Raw genomic sequence first — 23,007 nt, 5'->3', positions numbered from 1 at the left:
TTTTCTCTTATTGCAGTGTCAAACCCACTATACCATATATAGTTTCAGCTGTTTATTCAATATGTATGTGCATTTCTGAAATAAGGGTGTGTTAATGTTCACAGATGAGTGGGGCCATGAGTAATCCTGACTCATTTTGTAATTCCTACGCCTCCAGGGCAGTTTCTGTTTGAATAGCAATATGTGGGTACACAAAGCAATCACTGAATACTGATGAGATTATGCTTATTTGTGCTGAAAGATTGCTTCCATGGATGTGTTTTGCTTTTGTTTACTTTTTTTTTATTGATTACGAAAGTCTTAAACTCTTGACCACTGTTACACAGCATCACAGCTGAGTACAAGACAGTACAAGAAAGAGTAAAGCAAACTTCATAGCATGCATAGACAAATACGTGAATTCAACTTTACCCACTCCTCTCACTCATGACATCCTATGCATGCAAAGTTTCTGAGAAAAAGATTTTACAAAAAAGCCATGCAAGGGTTTAAAAAAAGCCTGAGGTATATTTTAATTATTGATTTAATTATTCTAATGCATAAACACCATCAGTTGGCTGTGTTCGATTATTACTATTGTTCTACATCTTCAAGCTAGACAATGTGTATAACTGAATTATACAAACACTGTGAATATGAGAGTTCTTAACTTCCAAACTAGAGGTACAAGCATAAATATTTGCTTTAAAATCTGATGCTTAGTGATCAAACAACTCAACTTTATCTGCCAGATAATTTAGATAAATTTTAGTAGAATATATCTTTTCAGGATTTTCTAGGAAAATAAATGTCCATATATGTACACACACACATGCATGTATGCATATATTTATATGTACATGCAAGTAAAAGTACACCCTTCAGGTTACATTTGCTACATCACTGCTTCGCTGAAATTCAGGAAACGGTTTAAGGCACAACTGACCTTACATGATTAGTTCTGAAAGGCTTACTTCTTTGTCACACTGATTTGTGACAATCGCCTTGCTGCTCTGAAGTCATAAATCTCTGTAGACATTGTAGTATGCCTCTTTGTATATATTGGTACTCTATCAGAAACAGTGATAATCATTTTATACTAGTGTGAAAAGATGAGGAATGCTTAGGGGACACACATATGTTCATTGTTCTGTGTTTAGATATTTATGACTGTGTCTAGAGATAAAAAATATAAATTATATTTACATATTTATGAACATTTTTATGTAATATCTTCATTTCCATTAAAATGTCATCAATATCCCTACATTAGTATAATGCAAGTCAGAAATTTAACTACAATGCATTTGGATTTATCTTTTTCCTAAAAACTTCCTAAATTAAAGTAAAAACACAGTATGTGTAGTGACGATTGATAAACAAGGAAAATAGTGTGCACTTCGGGGCAATTACAAAATTATAAAAAACTAATGCATTATAACATAAGATCTAAAAATATCTTTCTTGGTTTTGAGAAGCAGAATAAGCCTTGGGAGAAAAATGCTTGGGCTGCAAAACCATGCAATGCAAATTGAAGAGTGCAGGCAGAAACTCACCTCTAGCTTTGTTCTTTGTAGCAGCCACTGGAAACAAGGAAAAGATTGCACAAGAAGGAGAGAACAAAGATAGATTAGACAGAAGTAAGAGCAAGTAAGAATACAGAGAAACTTTATCATTATCGATTCAAAGCTAACAAACCCTGTTTCTAGGATTATTTGACCTATTTATTTGAGACACTGCAGAAATAGTTCAGATCTATGATTCTGTCAGAAGACCTGTGTTGAGAGTTCAGAAAAAAGATCACAAAACACACGCAAAAATCATGGCAAGGTGTGCAGAAAAACCGTGGACCATTACTCACAAGTAGGTGAGAGAATAGGTACACACTTTTGTGAATTCTAAAACTTACGGCAGTTTGCCTTGCCAAAACTGCATTCTGAAGTACCTAAATCTTGAGCCATTCCCTTGCTCCTGTTACATGAAACATTGCTCTCCTGTGAAGACGATGCAAAGAAACATTAGTTAAACTGCAGCTACTCCAATTATTTTTAATCTGTGTTATATGATCATTGTTTTTCTTCACTGAAGCCTGCATCTTCAGACTGTTCTTGCACCCTAACGGAGCATGCAGAGCAGAAGGAGCAGACAGTATTTTAACAAACAGTGATCAGCGTTCAAACTCAGAGAAAAAGGGCAGACAAGGGGCAGACACTACAGACTTCACTGAGTCTCTTGAAGAAACAGCATTTCATGCTGTTCTTTCTAGCAGCACAACAGGGTCACAGAAACTACGACAGGAGCTTGAAAGGTTCTGCTAACATCTGCCCTACAGCCAAAATCAACAGAATCGTTCTTTTCTGTTTTCTGAGTCTCATGGATAATGTTGCAGATATACAATATTAATCAGAAACCAAAGTGAAAATGGAATCACTCAGCTAGCTGTAAATTACACAGAAGATAATATCCACAACCCTTTAAACTCTCAAGAGCACTCTGAAAAGGCAATCATTCAAGAGCATCTTCATGACACAAAGGTACCTTAGAAAAAAACAGTAATTCATCTTCTGCTGGCCATTCTTGTAAGGCAGAACTATGTTAACAAGTCAAAGGCAGCTACACTTGTAACCAAAACAGAGAAAACAAAGGAGAAAGACCAAATCCACTTTCTGCTCTCTTTGCTTCTCTTGTTCATACCTAAAGGTTTTAAGTTGGGTTTTTTTCACTTGGTTATTTTTTTTTCTTCCTGGTCTGGTGTCTCACCAATCAGTGTTTCCTAAGACGAGTAAGGAGAGCATGGCAGTGAAGGCCAAGTTGACATACATGAAGAAATTGTTGCAAAACTTCAATTTTTAACTTTATGAAGGCATCCAAAAATGTAAATTCTCTAACTTTTTTCTTTGGTGTTTTTTTTTATAATTTCTTCACTGATCTCACCTCTACTTCCAGATGCACCATTCTGCATTGCCATCATTCTCCTAGCAGTGAAAACAAAACAAAAAAAAAGTAGTTCCTTGATATCTGAAATTAGCATTACTCTACAAAACAGCTCTGCTTTGGGAGATACAACAAGCGCAGATGCTTCTGTAGAGCTCTTTCCATAAGGCTGTTACTTAAAGACCCATTCACCTGCAAAACAGCCAGTAAATCTTACATGCACAAAAATTGCTCGCATAGTAAACAAAATCAATGATGCCTTTCTAACTTTATAATAAGCAAACAGGTTCTCCTTCTTGCAAATATAAGTTGATAATGAATGCATTGAGTTCATCAGTCTGTTCATTTTCTTATGTTTCCCCTTCTTTTTCAGTCCTGAGAATTACATCTACATGAACGCATTATCACTTCAAGCCAGAACAATCATTTAAACCTAACAAAGGTCTGGAGAAAACACGCCCACACCCCTTACCCCCTCCGGTAATTTAAAAGCAGTAGGAGACTTTATACTCACATTAATAATTCAGAATAAAAAAGATATATATGAACATATATAAAATATGTAGATGAAAAATTCTATGTGCATTAGTTGTTCAGAATAAAACTATGCACACATCTGCATATGTAAATTTTATATAATCTATGTGTATGGTTACATATACACATATATATTAAAAGAATCCAACAATGCTATGATTAGACAGCTTTGCTTTGAAGCATGAGCTCTAGATAGAAAATTATTACCTATCATGTACCAGTAAATAAAAAAAATATAAATGAGGTTGTACATTATAATTGGAAGTAGGACAGGTTACCAAGCTTGTTAGACCAATTATAACTCTCTGCAAATCCACTAATAGATGACTAGATGACAGTAACCTTCTTAAAAATGTCATGTTCAATACTCGTAAATTTTTTCATTGACAGCATGGTCCAATTACAAGTCAATTCGTAAAGTTCAAACTGCACAACAGCCAAATTAGCTGAAACTGGTATTTCAAAATATAATTCTGCCTACTGAAGGGACCTAGCTGGAGCTGTTTCCATCAAAGACCCATCTTTTTGATACCTAGCATGAGGGAAAATTCTCTTTCATTGTTATCATTGAAGTCAGTATTTCTTCTTGCAGAGGTGAAAGAATTTTTCTCTTTTCTTTTCTTTATTCTCCTTGTCACTCTGTGCAAAGAGAAGACAATTTTCAACCTACATCCAATATGTTTGAAAATTTTTATCCACCTCTTCTTCTTACTACATGAAAAGTCATAGGAGGAGACAACCATAGATAAATGTTTCAAATAAGCACCATCAAGACTGAAATTTAGCAGAGGGAGGTTACTCTTGGTTAGAGTACTAGATATGGGGTAACTCAGCTTTTTATGCCACTGAAGTCAGTGACAATAGACCTGCGGGCTTCAACAAAAAACATTACCTTCAAAGGATTTACATTTGCTTTACATCTTTAGCAAGTCAGTTGATTTCTCTGCATTTCACATAACACGTTCTCTCTTTCCTGACCTAGACTTCCTTGCTTGCTGACTAAAGAGACACAGTCTTCAAGGCAGTGAGCCTCCCGCTTCTCGGAGCGGTATACTTGTAGGACACTGATTTGAAACTTCTATAATCCAATTAAATGTATTAGGACTGGCCAGTAATAATTTACGGGTACAATGTTACCTGAAAACTGGAATTTACTGTATTTGGCTGACACTTACTTTATTTGGCTAAATTAACAAGCCAGTCAAGAAATGGATAAAAAGGAAAGGCAATGACTTCTGGCATTTCCCCATGTACAGGGATTTCATTAAAAACCAGAACACATTTACAAGGGCATTTTTCTTTAGTTACTCTGTCTTGTCTTTCTTGGAAAATTCATTTTGGATAGGGAGGCATACTGCAGTAGAAGCGTGAACAGTGACCTTTGTTGGAATTTAAGGAAGATTTTAAAGAACAGAGAAGAAAGCAAGGCGAAGAGGGAAGAAAGACCATATTCTCAAAAGTCAGGCTGAAAAGCACAACAGAGCTACTAGGTTTCTAAGCAAGACTGAGAAAAAAAAAATCTTCCATTAATCCTTAGTTCTACCAAGATTAAACAATATTTCATTTTCTGAAGGCTTTTCCTGTCACAGCACCTGCAAAACAAACAGGTTAGGTACTAGGGAAAGGTCCAGGAGTAAGGAGATCTGAGAGCAAGGAGTCAAGGTCAGAGATCTCAGGGGAGTCCACTCTGAGGAACCAGGAAAGGGAAAGAAAATAGTGTCCAGTCCTGAATCTTGGTAGTTAATTTTCACAGAAGTAAGGTTTTTAGGGCATTTTAAAATCAGAAAAGCATTTCTGCTGTAGCTGTGATGCTGAAACAATGTTTTTAAAAATCATTGCCTGAATGTAGAAAGCTGGATTCAAATTTCATAAACCCTAATATACCCTTGCTCTCAAATATCAATAATACATTATGCTTTATTTTTCTGTGATATATCTTTCTGACTTCTTGCTTTTTGTATGCCAACAACTGTTAAATTACATTCTTTGATAAATGGTGGCTACAAGTTGTTCGATATTTTCTCCACACTCAGCTGTCTCTATGCTGTTCAATCTTGTGGACTTTTTTAGACAGATTTGATATAGCATTTATTTTATTTTTCTCTTTTATGTGATTTATTATTCGATTTGGGGTTTTGTCTTTTGTCTTTGGAAAAAACCACATCCTTCCAGTTACTTCAATAGCTCAATAAAAATAAAAAGGGGAAAAGTATTTACCCCAGATGTCCAGCTCACCTAACCTTTTAATTCAGAAAATCAGGAGAAAGAAAAAAGAAAAAGTGAGAGATTTGAGGTAAGTGTCTGGTTCTCCTTTCACCTATTACATGTACTAAGAACGCAGCTAGAGTACAATATCTAAATGTTACAATGACTAAATAGCTCTTTTCATTAAAAGAAGCAAGATGAAAGTCACACTCTTAAAGCACATTGCATTGATTTTCTCCTGAATACAAAAACCTACAGTTCCAGCAAATCTGGAATTCTTCTCATCTCCATTAAAAAAATTAAGCCATTAGGAGTCTATAGGATGAACATATTTATTCATCTGTATTTTTACTCCAGTTTTAAAACCTTCTGCGATCATAGAATACTAAAAATTATCAGAGAAGAAGCATATGTAAAAAACACCCACCAACCAAACCAACACCCCCCCAACACATACTGCAGATTTCTAATTTTTGAAACAAAAGAGGTTATATTTATACTACCTAAATTTAGAATTTTCTTTTTAAATTTATGATGATGATCACAACAGCAGCTTTTTTTCCCTTTGGATAAACTGATGGATTATCACTGGTCATTTAGGTCTCCTAAATGCCAGCTTTGAATCTCTGTCTGGAAATGCTCCTCTGTGTGACAGAAGGCTTAGCAGGATCATTTTCTCCAGAGAATAATGCAAAATATTAGGCTCTTACAGACCAAGAGATCCATTCAAAGCAATGATACTGGTATGTGTTGCAATGCAGCATGCTTCAGTGCCTCCTTTTCAACAGCAGCATTTTCCAAAAGCCACTGAAGGAGAAAGAAATCACCATCGTCACCTGAAATTCTTCGTGTGATTTTGAGTCTTCTGCATTCAGGAAGAGATTGCTGCCTAGTCTTGAAGAGTGGCCAACAGATGACAGAGAAGCATCAGACCTCGGAAGTTCTTTTAGGTTAGGACACAGTTTGAAAAAACCTAGATACAGCCACATGGCTAAATTTGTTTACTTCTGATTTTCTGACCTCTCATTTGATTGTCTTTATTGATATGACTTTGCATTTTGTGATGAATATTCTTTTTTACACATGAGTTGTGCACACTATTCTCTTGGAGATTTGTACAATACCAGTTAATGACATTTGCAGATACAATCAGAATGCATATATACCTAAAAAAGTCTTTTTCCCTTTATTTGTATAACTCTTAAGGATCTGTGCAGTCATGTATATGTAATTATATTGAAATCCAACATGTGACCTTCTATTATTTATTCTCTCTTTACATTAGTCTATCCACAACATGAGTTCCTAAGACGACATCAGGTAATTTCCCTCAGAAAGAGATGCGTTTTGCTTACTGAACTCATTGACTGACCTTCGAATAAACAAGAACCTTTTTGGTTCTGAGAATTTGATACATTTTTTTTCCCTCAGGGTTTGAGAGAAAAACTACAAATGAACTGGTATGCAAAAAGAAAATGATTTTGCAATAACAAAGATTTGATTAATTTCTTTTATCGCAACTATAACATTGAATGTGTATAAAATATAATACATATTGAATATATGTTATATACTAGGGATTAGGCATTTATGTAGTGATTTGTAATCACTTTTCCTCTTAGAACATAAAATATAACATTGAATATACAATTGAGAAGGGGACAAAAATGCAAATTGGGAAGGATTATGAAGAAGCCAACTACTGCATCCTCTGGGTTTGAAGCAGCATGAATTATGTTTGGAGCTCTTCCAACATATTCTTAAAACATTTTGTGACAGGGACCCCAAAAGCTCTCCAGGTAATCTCTTATAGTGCACAGTTGTCCTCTCAATGGCAAATGGTTTTCCTGACATATAGCCTAACCATCTAGAAGAGTAGCCCAGTTACTTAACACTTCTCATATCTGCCTATATATAGATGTATATATACTATACATCTTAGAATATGTTTTCCAACTTCCTCTGTTTTTTCTCCCTGGATTTTCAACAATTTTATCTACACTGATCTAAAAACAGGCAAGATATCCAGCTTAAGTGGCACTAGTGCGAAGTGGAATAATTACGCTGCCTTCCACCTAGCTCTTTGTCTGTGCACTTCAGAATAGCACTTGGCTCTAATGGAACAGCATCACACTGTGTTCAAGCCCACGATGATCCTTTAGTCCTCCCCTCCCCATTGCTGTACAGCTACCCATTGACCATTTTGGTTTCACATATTTATTTTATCATTTCTGAATACAGGACTCCCCACTTGTCTTTAGAAGATTCTGTTTCTTTAAAGTTATTTCCCCCATTTATTAAGGTCATCTTGAATACTGACACACCCCTCCAATTCCATGAATAAATACTAACTTGACTGTTAATCTATAAACCACAATTCTGTCTGAAAGCTACATACTGTTGCATATTATTTTTGTATATCTGCTACTGTGTTGAAGAATATACTAATTTTTGACAGCAGTGGCAGAACTTCAAATCCAGGATAAACAAGGTCATAAAGGATTTCAGTTCGTGTTCAGTGTGTCTACATTCAGCCCATAATTAGCAAAAAAATACCAAAAAATAAATGACTTGTTGTTGAACAAAATAAAACTAAACCATCTTACCTAATGTCCCTTCTACACATACACGCCATAAAACCTGTAGGCAAGCCAGACATAAACTACACAAGCTAACGCGCAGACCCAAATGACAAAACACTACTATGTGCTACGGCTTCTAGGAAAACTATGAACTGACCATACACCCTGGGCAATAATAGTCAACCCTTCTGTTACTAAATGACAAACAAATAAACCAAAGCAGCAGCTGCTGTCTGTTTACTGTGCTCTGTGAGAAAAAGCAATGTCTAGGGAAGTTACTGTTAAAGCAGACTTTTCTCTACAGGATGCAGCAACTCTGGAAAACTGTATTAAATGATATCTTACTTGGTGAAACTTTGATGTGATGTGATGAAGGAGCACAGGTTCTAGTGTTTTGGCTTCCTCCCCACCCTATCGCTCTAGAATTCAATGCCAGGTAATGACAGAATATTTTCCGGTGTTCAGAATCTTTCTTTTCCAAACCAATAGAATATAGATTTGTAAAATAGTAATTACTGAACCCAGATAATGAGAAACAATTCATATACTGGAACGGAAACACTAAAATGGCTGTAAGCTTCTTTCAAGCTTCCTAATATACCACTAAACACATTAAATATTTTTAAACCGCGACTAGATTATCACATGAAATGACTTTCCTTATGCGATGCTAATCACAAAATATTGAAGAACATGCAGCTCCATTTTCCTTCTGAAAAGTAGACTATAAATACAGTAATTTTGTTCTCGATGCTCATTATAACTGGCATGATGGAGATCAGCAGAAGCATCTTATAATCTAAACATCACTAGAGTTCAGGATTCCAGCTGTAGCTGACTCACATTAGCAGCTGGAAACACATAACACAGTATATTATTGTATAGTGAAACTAGAAGATGAGTATAATCATGCCCTAAAGGCTCGTCTTAAAGCCATCCAGATAACATGATTTGCCTGTCCCAAAATGCCAGCTTTCTGCATGTTATAATACAACTGGACATGTAACTTCTACAAGGAATGCAAGCTGCAAGTAAGCAATTTCATCACAAGCTGGGTTTCCATACAACATCATACAAATTTCACTTGCAAATAAATGATATATTTCGTGAACAAAAGTAAACACAATTTTTATATTTCTTTTTATCAAGGTAACAGAATGTTTTAAGAAATATGTATAAAAACACCTCTGAAGCAGTAGAATTAAGAACTCCACAAGGCTATAAGTGTGGTTACGTCAGGCAGAGATACAAGAACTTCGTTCTGCTATCAGATCTCTTCTACAGTTATTTCAAAACTTTAAATATTTGAAAAGCTTTGATATTCATTCAGCACCTCAGACAAACTATCAAAATTGTTCATCATGCAAAATGAGTGTACACACCTACTCGCTCAGCTTCTGTGTTTATGTCAGGTCTCTAGAAAGAGTAGAAAGGAGAAGGTCCTACTTGGATACACTTAGCAAACTACTTCGGCACAAATTGGCTGGCATCCTGTAACTGTGATTGGGCACAAGTAACTGTAAGCCACGAGCTTATGATTCTTCTCCCACCTGCAGATCAATGCATACAATACACCTCAAACTACACCTTGTCCATTTTGCTCAACCGAAGAGCAACCTGTGACATTCATGTCTCATGTTAGTTAGGGTTTTTTTAATATATATGTTATCCTACTCTATCACAAGTGGACATTTTCTGAGTCTGCTATGATTATATACGTTATTTTCCACTCTCAGTTCACAGCTCTGATAACCTACAAAGCTTTAAGAGTTCTTGTATTTGAAAATAAGTCAATATACAACCATCATGAAATCAGAAACATAATCAAAAGCAAGGAGCTAGGTAGGCAGACAGACAGCTAGGGTTCTCCTTATGTTACCTCTTTGTACATCTAATTCCTCTATTGTATACCCTAAGAAGGTTTTGAGAAGGCAACTGGCTTTTATTGCATGGTTACTTTCCCTATTTTTCTTTTTTTTCTATTTTAAATATCATAGACCATGGGATCTCTGTATATATATATATAAAAAGCCAGAAGCACTCTCTGTGGGGGAAAGTGTAATCTGGAAGCTTTTTTGCAGAAAAGAAAAAAAAAAGTGTTTTTAGCACTGGGGACTAAGCTGATGGGCTAAAAAGCTCTGCTTAGGAGGTCAGCAATTAACATCAGAAAATTACATTGATATTTAAACTCTCTGCAGCTTGCACTTTGTCTGAGTTAGTTTCAAAATGGGTGGCTCACAGCTTGCCAGTCTAACAAGAACATCCACAGACTGCTGACTTGAGCTGTTGAGGTGGCTGTCACAGCTTTGTTCTGTACTGGGGCCTTTCATCATGTGCCCTTCACTCCTGATCTTTAGATGCAGATGTTGGCCATACTTCCAGAATAGACCAGATGCATTTACCAGTGTGTGGTACAAAGTACAGTCACCACATGCACCTGGCAAGCAGACACACTAAGGATGGTACACAGTCCACTGCAGAGACGTCACCAAATCAGAGCTTCTGAATGACTGAATATTTTTCTTCTAGAAAGTTCTACAAGTTCTGCCACTTTGGTGGAATGAAAATGAAAAGACAGAAGCATCATAGCTTGTAAGTAGAACAGGATCTTTAAAACCAAATTCTAGGAGATGTAGCAAGTTAATATATTAAGATGAAATAAAAACTATAGGTGACAAAAGAAAAAAGTTCTTCAAATTCAAGAAGAAAACCTGAAAACTAGGGAGATAAAAAAAATGAAAGCAGAGAGAAGAAGAAAAATAAGCCAAGATTAAGTGAAAAGGAGAAGATAAAATTCAAAGATACAGATCAAGCTTAGAGAACCAAATGTGTATGAGACATACTAACTATTATAGAAATCTCAAAATTTCGGACTCCGCTCATCTGTATTTTTAGCATTTCAATATTGAGAAAGTATTTCTAAAGCGAGAAGAGATATAGTATATAAGGAAAGAGACCAAGACTCTACAATAACTTTAAACATATACTTCACTTAATAACACGACAGGAAAGATTTAATTTATTAAATGAAATATTAAATTATTTCATAATTACTTCCTTAGTATCATTATGATGGTGTCTGCCTGTGCTCGTTCCTTCTAGCACTGCCACAGGGTTGTTACATTACTCATCTTAACAAACAAACAAAAAAAACCCCTTTCTTATATATAGCATATAAGCATATGTTTCTTGCATTTCTCATTTCTCATATTTTTTTTTCCTGTCACGTCAGTGAAAATACTCCCAAAATTGAAAATAATATGAATGTATACACATATTATGTTACATATTTCATATTATTTGTGGTATATTATGTATATATTATTTTAATATTTATTTTATAAGATAACCATATTTTATGTTATATAAACTTACTCTTTCAGTATCCATTGCTTTATATAATGTATAACATCCATTATTATATTCTGTAAGGGAATATATAAAGCACCATATGTGTGATATACATATATGAATAACATACTATATAACATATAAAATGTGTGTATATACATATATTTTTTCGGCGAAGCTACTGAAGGTGAAGGGTTCTGGAGCAGAGGCTCGCGCCGAGGGACCCTTTCTCCGGTGGCAAAACCGCAGCGGCGAGGCGGCAAAAAGCGCCGAGAGAGAGAGGAGACCCCAGCCCCCCCCCCTCAGCGGGAAAGCGGGAAGTGCCAACGAGCAGCAGCTCTGACTCAGCGGGGGCGGAGTCGAGTGTGACAGCGGCCAAACCCCCTCAGGGATAAGAGCAGCCCCCAGGGAGCGCGAGCGACCAGGAGCGCGGGCGACCAGAGCCGGCGCAGCAGTTTGCGCAGCAGTTCGAGCGGGGAAGGCGACTGGCAGGGTACAGCCGCCCCTTCTGGCAACTCAAGTAGTGGGCATCGCTCTTCCAGGAGATATTCTAGCCATGGTTACCACCCGTGGTAAAGGTGTTGCTCGAAGGAGTGTGGGGACCCAGACGGAGGCCCCACGCAAGAACGCGGGTGTCCAGGTCTCTGGCTGCAGGGAGTGCCTGAGTCTGGCGCTCGTACTGGCGGACAGCAGAGACAACGGCTGTGTTCGGTGCGAGCAGGTGAATGACCTGCTCAGCCTGGTGGCAGAGCTGAAGGAGGAAGTGGAGAGGCTGAGGAGCATCCGGGAGTGTGAGAGGGAGATCGACTGGCGGAGCCGCACCCTGCCCTCTCTGAGGCAACGGCAGCAGGAGGCGGCTCCACAGAAAGCAGAGAACCCCCATCCCTCTTGCCACCGAGCAGAAAGAGGGGGCCTAAGAGATGGGGGGGAATGGAAACAGGTCCCTGCTCGGGGGGGCAAGCGAATTTCCCCCCGGCCTCCCTCACCTGCTCAGTTGCCCTTAAGCAACAGGTATGGGGCTCTGGAATGTGAGGGACTGGCCACAGAGGATGTGGGTGAAGGTGAGGCTCCATCCAGGGGGTTGCCTAGAACGAGTCAGACAGCCCTACGTATTACAACTGCCTCAACTAAGAAAAAAAGGAGGGTCATTGTCATAGGCGATTCCCTTCTGAGGGGAACAGAGGGCCCGATCTGCCGACCGGACCCATCCCACAGGGAAGTCTGCTGCCTCCCTGGGGCCCGGGTTAGGGATGTTGCGAAGAAACTCCCTGGTCTGGTGCGGCCTTCTGATTACTACCCCCTCTTGGTAATGCAGGTTGGCGGGGACGAGGTAGCAGAAAGAAGTCCCAAGGCCATCAAAAGGGACTTCAGGGCACTAGGGCGACTGGTTGAGGGATCAGGGGCGCAGGTGGTGTTTTCCTCCATCCCATCAGTGGCAGGGGACAGCACTGAAAGGGGCAGGAAAACTCACCTGGTTAACAGGTGGCTCAGGGACTGGTGCCATCGGTCAAATTTTGGCTTTTTTGATCATGGGGAGGTATACACAGCACCGGGCCTGCTGGCAACAAGTGGAGCTCAGCTATCACAAAGGGGGAAAAGAATTCTTGGCCACGAGCTGGCGGGGCTCATTGAGAGGGCTTTAAACTAGGTTCGAAGGGGGAAGGGGATATTGCCCAGCTCACTAGGGATGAGCATAGGCTTGGAGTGCCAAGGCCAGGGGTGAGATTGACAGCCCAGCTCAAGTGTGTTTACACCAATGCACGTAGTATGGCCAATAAACAGGAGGAGTTGGAAGCCATTATACAGCAGGACGGCTACGACTTGGTCGCCATCACAGAAACGTGGTGGGACAACTCGCATGACTGGCATGCTGTCATAGATGGCTACAGACTCTTTAGGAAAGACAGGTCAACAAGGAGAGGTGGGGGAGTTGCTCTATATGTGAGGGAGCAACTGGAATGCATTGAGCTTGGCCTGGGGGCAAGTGAAGAAGGAGTTGAAAGCTTGTGGGTTAGAATTAAGGGACAGGCTCACACGGGTGACATTACGGTGGGTGTATACTACAGGCCACCCGACCAGGAGGAGGAGGTTGATGAAGCCTTCTACAGGCAGCTGCAAGCAGCCTCACAGTCACAGGCTCTGGTTCTCATGGGGGACTTCAACCACCCTGACATCAGCTGAGAAGACCATACAGCTAGGCAGGCGCAATCCAGGAGGTTCCTACAGAGCATCGATGATAACTTTCTGATGCAAGTGGTGGAGGAACCAACAAGGAAAGGCGCGCTGCTGGACCTCGTGTTAACAAACAAGGAGGGACTGGTGGAGGACGTGAAAGTTGGAGGTAGACTCGGCTGCAGTGACCATGAAATGGTTGAGTTCAGGATCCTGCATGGAGGAAGCAGGGCGATAAGCAGGATCACAGAATCACAGAATCACAGAATAGTAGGGGTTGGAAGGGACCTCTGTGGGTCATCTAGTCCAACCCCCCCGCCGAAGCAGGGTCACCTACAGCAGGCTGCACAGGACCTTGTCCAGGCGGGTCTTGAATATCTCCAGAGAAGGAGACTCCACAACCTCCCTGGGCAGCCTGTTCCAGTGCTCCGTCACCCTCAGAGAGAAGAAGTTCCTCCTCATGTTCAGACGGAACTTCCTGTGCCTCAGTTTGTGCCCATTACCCCTTGTCCTGTCACTGGGCACCACTGAAAAGAGCTTGGCCCCATCCTCCTGACACCCACCCTTCAGATATTTGTAGGCATTTATAAGGTCCCCTCGCAGCCTTCTCTTCTTCAGGCTGAACAAGCCCAGTTCCCTCAACCTCTCCTCGTAGTGGAGATGCTCCAGTCCCCTCACCATCCTTGTAGCCCTCCGCTGGACTCTCTCCAGTAGCTCTTCATCCTTCTTGAACTGGGGAGCCCAGAACTGGACACAGTACTCCAGATGAGGCCTCACCAGGGCAGTGTAGAGGGGAAGGAGAACCTCCCTTGTCCTGCTGGCCACACTCTTCTTGATGCACCCCAGGATCCCATTGGCTTTCTTGGCAGCCAGGGCACACTGCTGGCTCATAGTTAACCTGTCGTCCACCAGGACACCCAGGTCCCTCTCCGCAGAGCTGCTCTCCAGCAGGTCCACCCCAAGCCTGTACTGGTGCATGAGGTTGTTCCTCCCCAGGTGCAGGACCCTGCACTTGCCCTTGTTGAACCTCATCAGGTTCCTCTCTGCCCAGCTCTCCAGCCTATCCAGGTCACGCTGAATGGCAGCACAGCCTTCTGGTGTATCTACCACACCTCCCAGTTTGGTGTCGTCAGCAAACTTGCTGAGGGTACTTTCTAACTCTTCATCCAGGTCGTTGATGAAGAAGTTAAACAAGACTGGGCCCAGCACTGACCCCTGAGGGACACCACTTGTCACCAGCCTCCAACTAGACTCAGCGCCGCTGATGACAACCCTCTGAGTTCTGCCATTCAGCCAGTTCTCTATCCACTTCACCGACCAAAAAATTGGACCAGGATCAAAACCCTGGACCTCAGGAGGGCTGACTTTGCCCTCTTCAAGGAGCTACTGGGAGGAATCCCGTGGGCCAGGGCTCTCGAAGGCAGGGGGGTCCATGAGTGCTGGTCGCTTTTTAAACAACACTTCTTCCATGCACAGGAGCAATGCATCCCCCTGAGAAAGAAATTTAGCAAAGGAGGCAGGAGACCTGCATGGTTAAACAAGGAGCTTCTAGCGGAGATCAGGCAGAAGAGAAAGGTGCATGGCATGTGGAAAGAGGGACAGGCCACTTGGGAAGAGTACAGAAACGTAGTGAGAGCATGCAGGGATGCGACGAGGAAGGCCAAGGCTCACCTGGAATTGAAGCTGGCAAGGGATGTCAAGAACAACAAGAAGGGCTTCTTCACCTACATCAGCAGCAAAACGAAGGCTAGGGACAACGTGGGGCCGCTGCTGAATGAGGCGGGTGTCCTGGTGACGGAGGATGCAGAGAAGGCAGAGCTAATGAATGCCTTCTTTGCTTCAGTCTTCAGTGCTAAGACTGGCCCTCAGGAATCCCAGGCCCCGGAGGTAAGAGAAGAAGCCTACAGAGAGGACGACTTTCCCTTGGTCGAGGAGGACTGTGTGAGGGATCGCTTAAGTGATCTGGATGTCCACAAATCCATGGGCCCCGATGGAATGCACCCACGAGTGCTGAGGGAGCTGGCGGATGTCATTGCTGAGCCACTCTCCATCATCTTTGAGAGGTCCTGGAGGACAGGAGAGGTGCCCGAGGACTGGAGAAAGGCCAATGTCACTCCAATCTTCAAAAAGGGCAAGAAGGAGGACCCAGGGAACTACAGGCCGGTCAGCCTCACCTCCATCCCGGGAAAGGTGATGGAGCAGCTTATCCTGGAGGCCATCATCAAGCAAGTGGAAGAAAAGAAGGTTATCAGGAGTAGTCAGCATGGATTCACCAAGGGGAAATCATGCCTGACCAATCTGATAGCTTTCTACGATGACATGACTGGCTGGGTAGACGAAGGGAGAGCTGTGGATGTTATCTACCTTGACTTCAGCAAGGCTTTCGACACAGTCTCCCATGATATCCTCCTGGGGAAGCTGAGGAAGTGTGGGCTGGATGAGTGGTCGGTGAAGTGCATAGAGAACTGGCTGAATGGCAGAACTCAGAGGGTTGTCATCAGCGGCGCTGAGTCTAGTTGGAGGCTGGTGACAAGTGGTGTCCCTCAGGGGTCAGTACTGGGCCCAGTCTTGTTTAACTTCTTCATCAACGACCTGGATGAAGAGTTAGAATGTACCCTCAGCAAGTTTGCTGACGACACCAAACTGGGAGGTGTGGTAGATACACCAGAAGGCTGTGCTGCCATTCAGCGTGACCTGGATAGGCTGGAGAGCTGGGCAGAGAGGAACCTGATGAGGTTCAACAAGGGCAAGTGCAGGGTCCTGCGCCTGGGGAGGAACAACCTCATGCACCAGTACAGGCTTGGGGTGGACCTGCTGGAGAGCAGCTCTGCGGAGAGGGACCTGGGTGTCCTGGTGGACAACAGGTTAACTATGAGCCAGCAGTGTGCCCTGGCTGCCAAGAAGGCCAATGGGATCCTGGGGTGCATCAAGAAGAGTGTGGCCAGCAGGACGAGGGAGGTTCTCCTTCCCCTCTACACTACCCTGGTGAGGCCTCATCTGGAGTACTGTGTCCAGTTCTGGGCTCCCCAGTTCAAGAAGGATGAAGAGCTACTGGAGAGAGTCCAGCGGAGGGCTACAAGGATGGTGAGGGGACTGGAGCATCTCCACTACGAGGAGAGGTTGAGGGAACTGGGCTTGTTCAGCCTGAAGAAGAGAAGGCTGCGAGGGGACCTTATAAATGCCTACAAATATCTGAAGGGTGGGTGTCAGGAGGATGGGGCCAAGCTCTTTTCAGTGGTGCCCAGTGACAGGACAAGGGGTAATGGGCACAAACTGAGGCACAGGAAGTTCCGTCTGAACATGAGGAGGAACTTCTTCTCTCTGAGGGTGACGGAGCACTGGAACAGGCTGCCCAGGGAGGTTGTGGAGTCTCCTTCTCTGGAGATATTCAAGACCCGCCTGGACGCGGTCCTGTGCAGCCTGCTGTAGGTGACCCTGCTTCGGCGGGGGGGTTGGACTAGATGACCCACAGAGGTCCCTTCCAACCCCTACTATTTTGTGATTCTGTGATTCTGTGATATTACTGCCTGTAAAGTATAATGTATTTTGATGCATTTGAACAATGAGTGAAATCAAGTTAATGTGTACAGTCAATTGAAAAATGAAAGATAACAACACTTTCATGGAATACTTTTGAGAAACTTTTGAACAATATTATTTTAGGAAATTAAAGGCACGAAGTATAGGCAAAGTGACTTTACAGGAAATGATGTTATTCTTAGGGTAATCCTCTTAATTAAGCCTTCTGAAGTAAAATTCTCTTACTGCTCTGATGAATAAAGTGTTAATGAAATTATCTGTGAACGCTGCATATTTCTGAACTGTACAACATCTGCACATTGAGTTTTTACAGTATTTTGATTCATAAGGTGAGTTTTATAACATGCTGATAGAACATATACCAGCCAAATATTTACCCAAATTATTGCTCAGTGATGCAAATTGAAATCCTCTTGGAGAAAAAAAACAAAAAAGGAAAAAACCTCAAAGACTAAACTAGCCCACAAGGGAGACAAACAAGCTACTATTGGGTATATCTAACTCTTTCCTTGACATCTCCGCCAACATGCATCATCTAGACAACATTATTACCCAATTACAATGAGCTAAACAAGCATGCAAACACCCTTTATAGCAGAAGAGTGTTTTCATATAGTGTTTAGCTTCAATCATTGCTGGAAATAGAGGAAACATTTCGAAATGTCACCCATTTGTAGCAAAATCATGGTACAACACAGGATTGTGAGTGAAAGAACGCAAAAAGGAGGGTGGTGTTACTATTTTTGTTTTGCTGTTGGAGCACAGCCAAAAGAGATTTGTAGTTCAGTGAATGAGCGGCAGAACAAACTCCAGCTGTGAGCACGTGCTCTGCGAGACTCAACCAGGTCCCTAGCAGCTAACTGGGTAGCTCACCTAATTGTACTGACATGCTCTTGCCCTCCCCAGCTCTCCGAGCATGCCAAAGCAGACGATAACAAGAGAGGCAACCTCATTCTTATCCTAGGAAACCAAAGAAACCCTTCAGGGCCATTCCTGAGAAGTTCATACATGCACTTCTTTCATATTCAGTACAACTCTTGCAGTGTAGAAGTTTGCACATGCAGTCAGTCACAGCATAAATAGAAACTGGCAACACAACTATGACTACTCCTCCTTAAAAACCTCACAAGCCTTCTCTTCAAAGAGATTTATGAATAATGGGAACTAAATAATTCATGGCACTGCAGATGCCAGTCCAAATAGCCTCTTCCTTTTTAAGGTTTCGGTTTGTAGATGTGTGATCAAAAGCCTTCATCAGTCATGATAGTGGCATTTGTACTCAGTCCAAACAAACCGTATTTGCATCTGAATGTTTTTCATTGAAATGAGAGATATAATATGCAAGCCAAGTTCCAACTAAAAGGCATTTTATGCTATTTAAATTCAGTCAAATTAAAGGCTGAATGCAAACTAAAAGGTCTACTCTCAGAACAGTAATATGACACATCATAAATAAGATGCAGTTTTTTGTTAGAGTACCTCAGCACTTGTCTGAAAATTTTACACGGCATCTTATCAGTGCTGCCTCTTGAAGAATAATAAAGTCCTGCATATAAAGTAATGAAGTAAACACAAACTTAACGTGCTGCCACCATCTCAAAGATCTCCCTTACTTGTACATATTTACACGAAACCAAGTATGTAAATGTAGTTGCTCTGTGAAGGCAACATTATCCTGTAAGAACTTGCTACTACTTTCTTGAGCAAATAGATACATCTTGTACATCAAATTCTCACACTGTTTTATTAATCCTGTTTATTAGTAAGGTGAGGATCATTCTTTGCCATGTCCATTGCTCTGTGTTATTATACTACATTTAAAAGTACCATGAGCAGTCACTCAAAAAATAACAAAGGGAAGAAACCAGTCCATAAAGATCTCAGTTATTAAATGTGGAAGAAGTCATAGGAATTTAATCTTACAAGAGGAAAAGCAACAAAATCAGATTAAAATTCTTGTTCTTGCCAAGGGGAAATAAAAACATTTCTCATAAACTGGGGTTAACACTAATTTTAAGAAGACTATTAAGACCCTAAAATGCCCTTTTCTTATGAACCTCAGTGGAGATAAACAGAGTAATTCTTTCTAATTGTCAGGGGATTTACTGTAAAATCCCTTATGATTTTCCTTTCTCCTTTTTTTTTTTTTTTAAAAGTCTTCCTATTGTATTTAGCCATGACATAAGCTGGTGAAAGAAGGAAATTAGATATTATGTATGATTCCATATTGAAGCATGTCACAGGTTAGTCTTTTCATTTGAAGTACATCTAGGTGGTTTTCTTTGTTTGGTTTGGTTTGTTTTTTGTAATAAAAAATGTATCAGTTTACTTTGCAGCAAACAGAACCCCATGAATTAGTTATCCTGTATACATATATATGTATAAATATATATATCAATACTGAGATCTTAATTTTAAAGACCTTAAATTTAAGTTAGTAATTAATAGATATACCATACATGAGATACACTACAACAACCCAAATGATGTTTATATTCATTCATATTCAATCTATTTAAGTATTTAGAGAATGCATGATTTTAAGGTATCACTAATTTTGACATGGAAAACATTTACATGAATGAAAGTTAATAAAAAGAAGAAGAATGCACTCTAGAAAGCAAGGCTACATCAATATATGACGGTATGAACCTCTCAGGAAAACAATACAGAATAGCTTGTGGCAGACTAGCACAACACAGCACCTACAGTGTGAATGCTAATGAGTAAAGCCAAGGAATAATGCTGGAGCATCATATATTGGAAGATGACATTGATGAGGGCAGATGTAGAAAAATGATTAGCAACTTCAGATCCCTAGAGCAGCGTGAATGAAATCACATCCTTGTGTTCTGGGAAATAAAACAGGCAACTTGGATAGAAATAAAGACAGCCTTTAATTATCTAAAAGTAAATTGGGAGCAGCCCATGACAATTCAGAAGTGGCGTTATTATAGAACACAATGCAGAGTTAATTCAGAAATCAGTTTGTTCAAAAACATCAACAGATGGGTTTAATAATAGACACAATGAATCAGAAATGAAGAAAAGCTTGAGACAGAAGATTATTGAGCAATTCCAATCATATTATTAGATATACAACAGAACAATGGCAAAGAACCTGTATTTTAGAATTATTTAAATAATGGAAAACAATAATTTGGATTGATGAGCTGCAAATGTATCAAAAAATGAACTTTTACAGCATTATTTTGTCTAGTTTTATTTCAGAGATATGTGGGATATTTTTACCATGGCAAAAGGTAATTTTCCCCATTCCTTCATTATTTTAAAAATAAAATACACGCTGTCTTGGCACAAGACCAAATTATCTTTTGAATGAAAAAAAATGCTTTAGCATTAAAAAAGGTTTTAATTACACAGTGCTATCTTCTGATATTTCTATTCGTATTCAGTAAGAGCTGCTTCTGCAAATTCTCTCATTGTTTGCATAATTCCCATGGCATATGATGCTTAAATTCCATTATATTTGGGAAAGCATGGGAAGAGCACAATCATACTATCAGGTGATGAAAGTCATTACCACTGGAAAAGTAAATATAGTGGCTGACCACAAGCTTAGTTAGAATGACTGGATGCTTTATTTACGGAATTGTAAAACCGAACTTTGTATAGCACACGGCCAAATTTTACATATAAAAAGCAAATATTCAAAGCAAATACTGTACTGGGATAACTTGTTCTGCAGACAACAGAAATGAACATTTTTAAGCTTTTTGTTTTGTCGGGTTTTTTAAGGGAGGAGAATAAGGCTATGTTGTTTGGGCAAATTTCAGCAACCTTATATATTTCTAGCTAACCAGCTAGCCAGCAATCTTTCAAGCTATAAACATACATTAAAAAATGTTTTCCTGTACGTATAGTTTAGTTTCAACTATCATCTTGGTTGAATTGGTAAGTGATGTTCTGTACACTGGCAAATATAAATAAAGTGAACGACAAATTATGGCATTCTGAATACATGCATCAGGTCTTCCTAACAGAACAGATTAACAAAAAATAAAAAAATCCCTAAACTGGCTTTGATTATACTGTTCTGAAGTCAGAGAATATATCAAGACAGGCGTGGCACCCTGACGCACTATCTGCTAATAGATGAAGCATAATTATTTCTTAGAAAACACGAACTAAACAGTGTTAAGAGACTTCCTGTTTTCAGGCCTCTGTACAGTATATCTCTCTCCATCCCACTTTTCTACAATGGCCCTGTATTATGTCCAGATCAGATGAGGTGAATGAGATTCACCATTTTTGACCTCATTAAAAGCTGTCCTTTCCTCATCCAGTGGAGTCATCAGAACATAAGGTGTTTTCTCCAACTGCTTACAGAACACGGTCTCCCACTACGTATTACCACTTCTACAGCCATGGAGATGTCCAGGGCACTTTACTGACAAGTATAAAGCAAGGGCTTGGTTCTCCCCTCGTTTCACTATGAAGTCTGGTCTATGCTGTACCAGTCACGGTGCTCTGTGGCAGTATACGAGCGAGCTTGAAAATACCCATCTTTGGTGCTGCTGTCAGTGCACTCATGCTAGAACAAGGTGATTGCAAAGCCTCCCTGGAGAACCACATAAATACTTGGTTAAATTGTCAACCAGCAGATTACGAGCAAAATGTATTCTTATATATGCAGTTATTTTAGTACTGATTTCCAGTAAGAATTAAAGTAGCTCTAGGATGAAAAGAGCAGCATTGAAAAAATGGTGGTACATGGTACATTTTCTGAAACTTGCACAAACAGTAGTTCAAGACCACCACTTTCTTTTATTCCACCTTCCTTCTCTGGCTTCCTTTCACCCACAATGGAAGCACGCATGCAGAAAGCAAGCATACCACGGTATTTTCTTTGGTTAACTATTATTTTGGCAAGTTAGAATTCATAACAATACTTTCAAGAAGAAAAACTGAACAGCTTCTACAGTCAGCATTTTGTCTTTGAAGCAACACTGAGCACCAAGTACTGCATGCTGAACATTGTTTAAAACTATAATTTCAAATTAGATTCTCTTTAAAGAAACAAGAATAGAGAGAATGCTGACAAAAAACTACCAATCAAGGTAAAATGCTGGTATCAGATGCGTGAAGTTGTCAACCAGGTACTAACCCAAGTATAAATATTCGGGCTCCAAAACAACTTACAGCAAACATAGAAGAGCTAAACCTGTGTTTTACTCAATATTTTTGTATTCTGCATGTTTAATATAGGAACTGGGAACAGAAGAATCATTTGCATAGAGGTAGCACTGCATAACCTTCTATATTTCATCATAAGACAAATAGTTCAAAAGATATTTTCACTACCAAGTATTCCTCTAGATAAGTTGAGCTACGTAATATACAAATAAAGTATGTCTCAGTGACAGTCCAGCAGAAAATTTGTTGGAGCTAATGAACAAATCCCTCTACAATGACACATACGAATACATACATTTATTTATTGAAAGTTAACATTTCTATTCAACATAGTTGCTCCTTCTACGATTCTGACGTTTTGTTTCCTTTAATAACAGAACTTTTCTATTCCTTTTTGTTTTGTCTTTTAAGTAACAAAAATCTTTCCATTGACTATACTGGGCTTTCAATCAGAACTGTAATCTGACATTCAAAGAGAGAGGGAGAGCAAGGAAAAGGTTTTGGCCTGTGCAGCATGAACAGTATTTAGCCTGCAATCAAAAAAGTATTT

General features: G+C 40.2%; 1 protein-coding gene across 4 annotated transcripts in view; it reads right to left on the bottom strand.

Annotated features, from left to right (window-relative positions):
- Positions 1 to 23,007, bottom strand: part of CADM2 (cell adhesion molecule 2) — a 756,516-nt gene that overhangs the window by 268,328 nt on the left and 465,181 nt on the right. For 2 of the 4 annotated variants that reach the window (XM_075434116.1, XM_075434130.1), the window contains exon 2: positions 1,536 to 1,562. The exons of the other annotated variants lie outside the window; for them this stretch is intronic. In XM_075434116.1, the coding sequence (XP_075290231.1) occupies positions 1,536 to 1,562 (27 nt within the window). The remainder of the gene's footprint in view (positions 1 to 1,535; positions 1,563 to 23,007) is intronic. 4 annotated transcript variants of the gene reach the window in all.

Source organism: Opisthocomus hoazin, chromosome 1 (genome assembly GCF_030867145.1).
Source record: "Opisthocomus hoazin isolate bOpiHoa1 chromosome 1, bOpiHoa1.hap1, whole genome shotgun sequence".
Classification (NCBI taxonomy): Eukaryota; Metazoa; Chordata; class Aves; order Opisthocomiformes; family Opisthocomidae; genus Opisthocomus; species Opisthocomus hoazin.
This window is presented reverse-complemented; position numbering and strand designations above follow the sequence as displayed.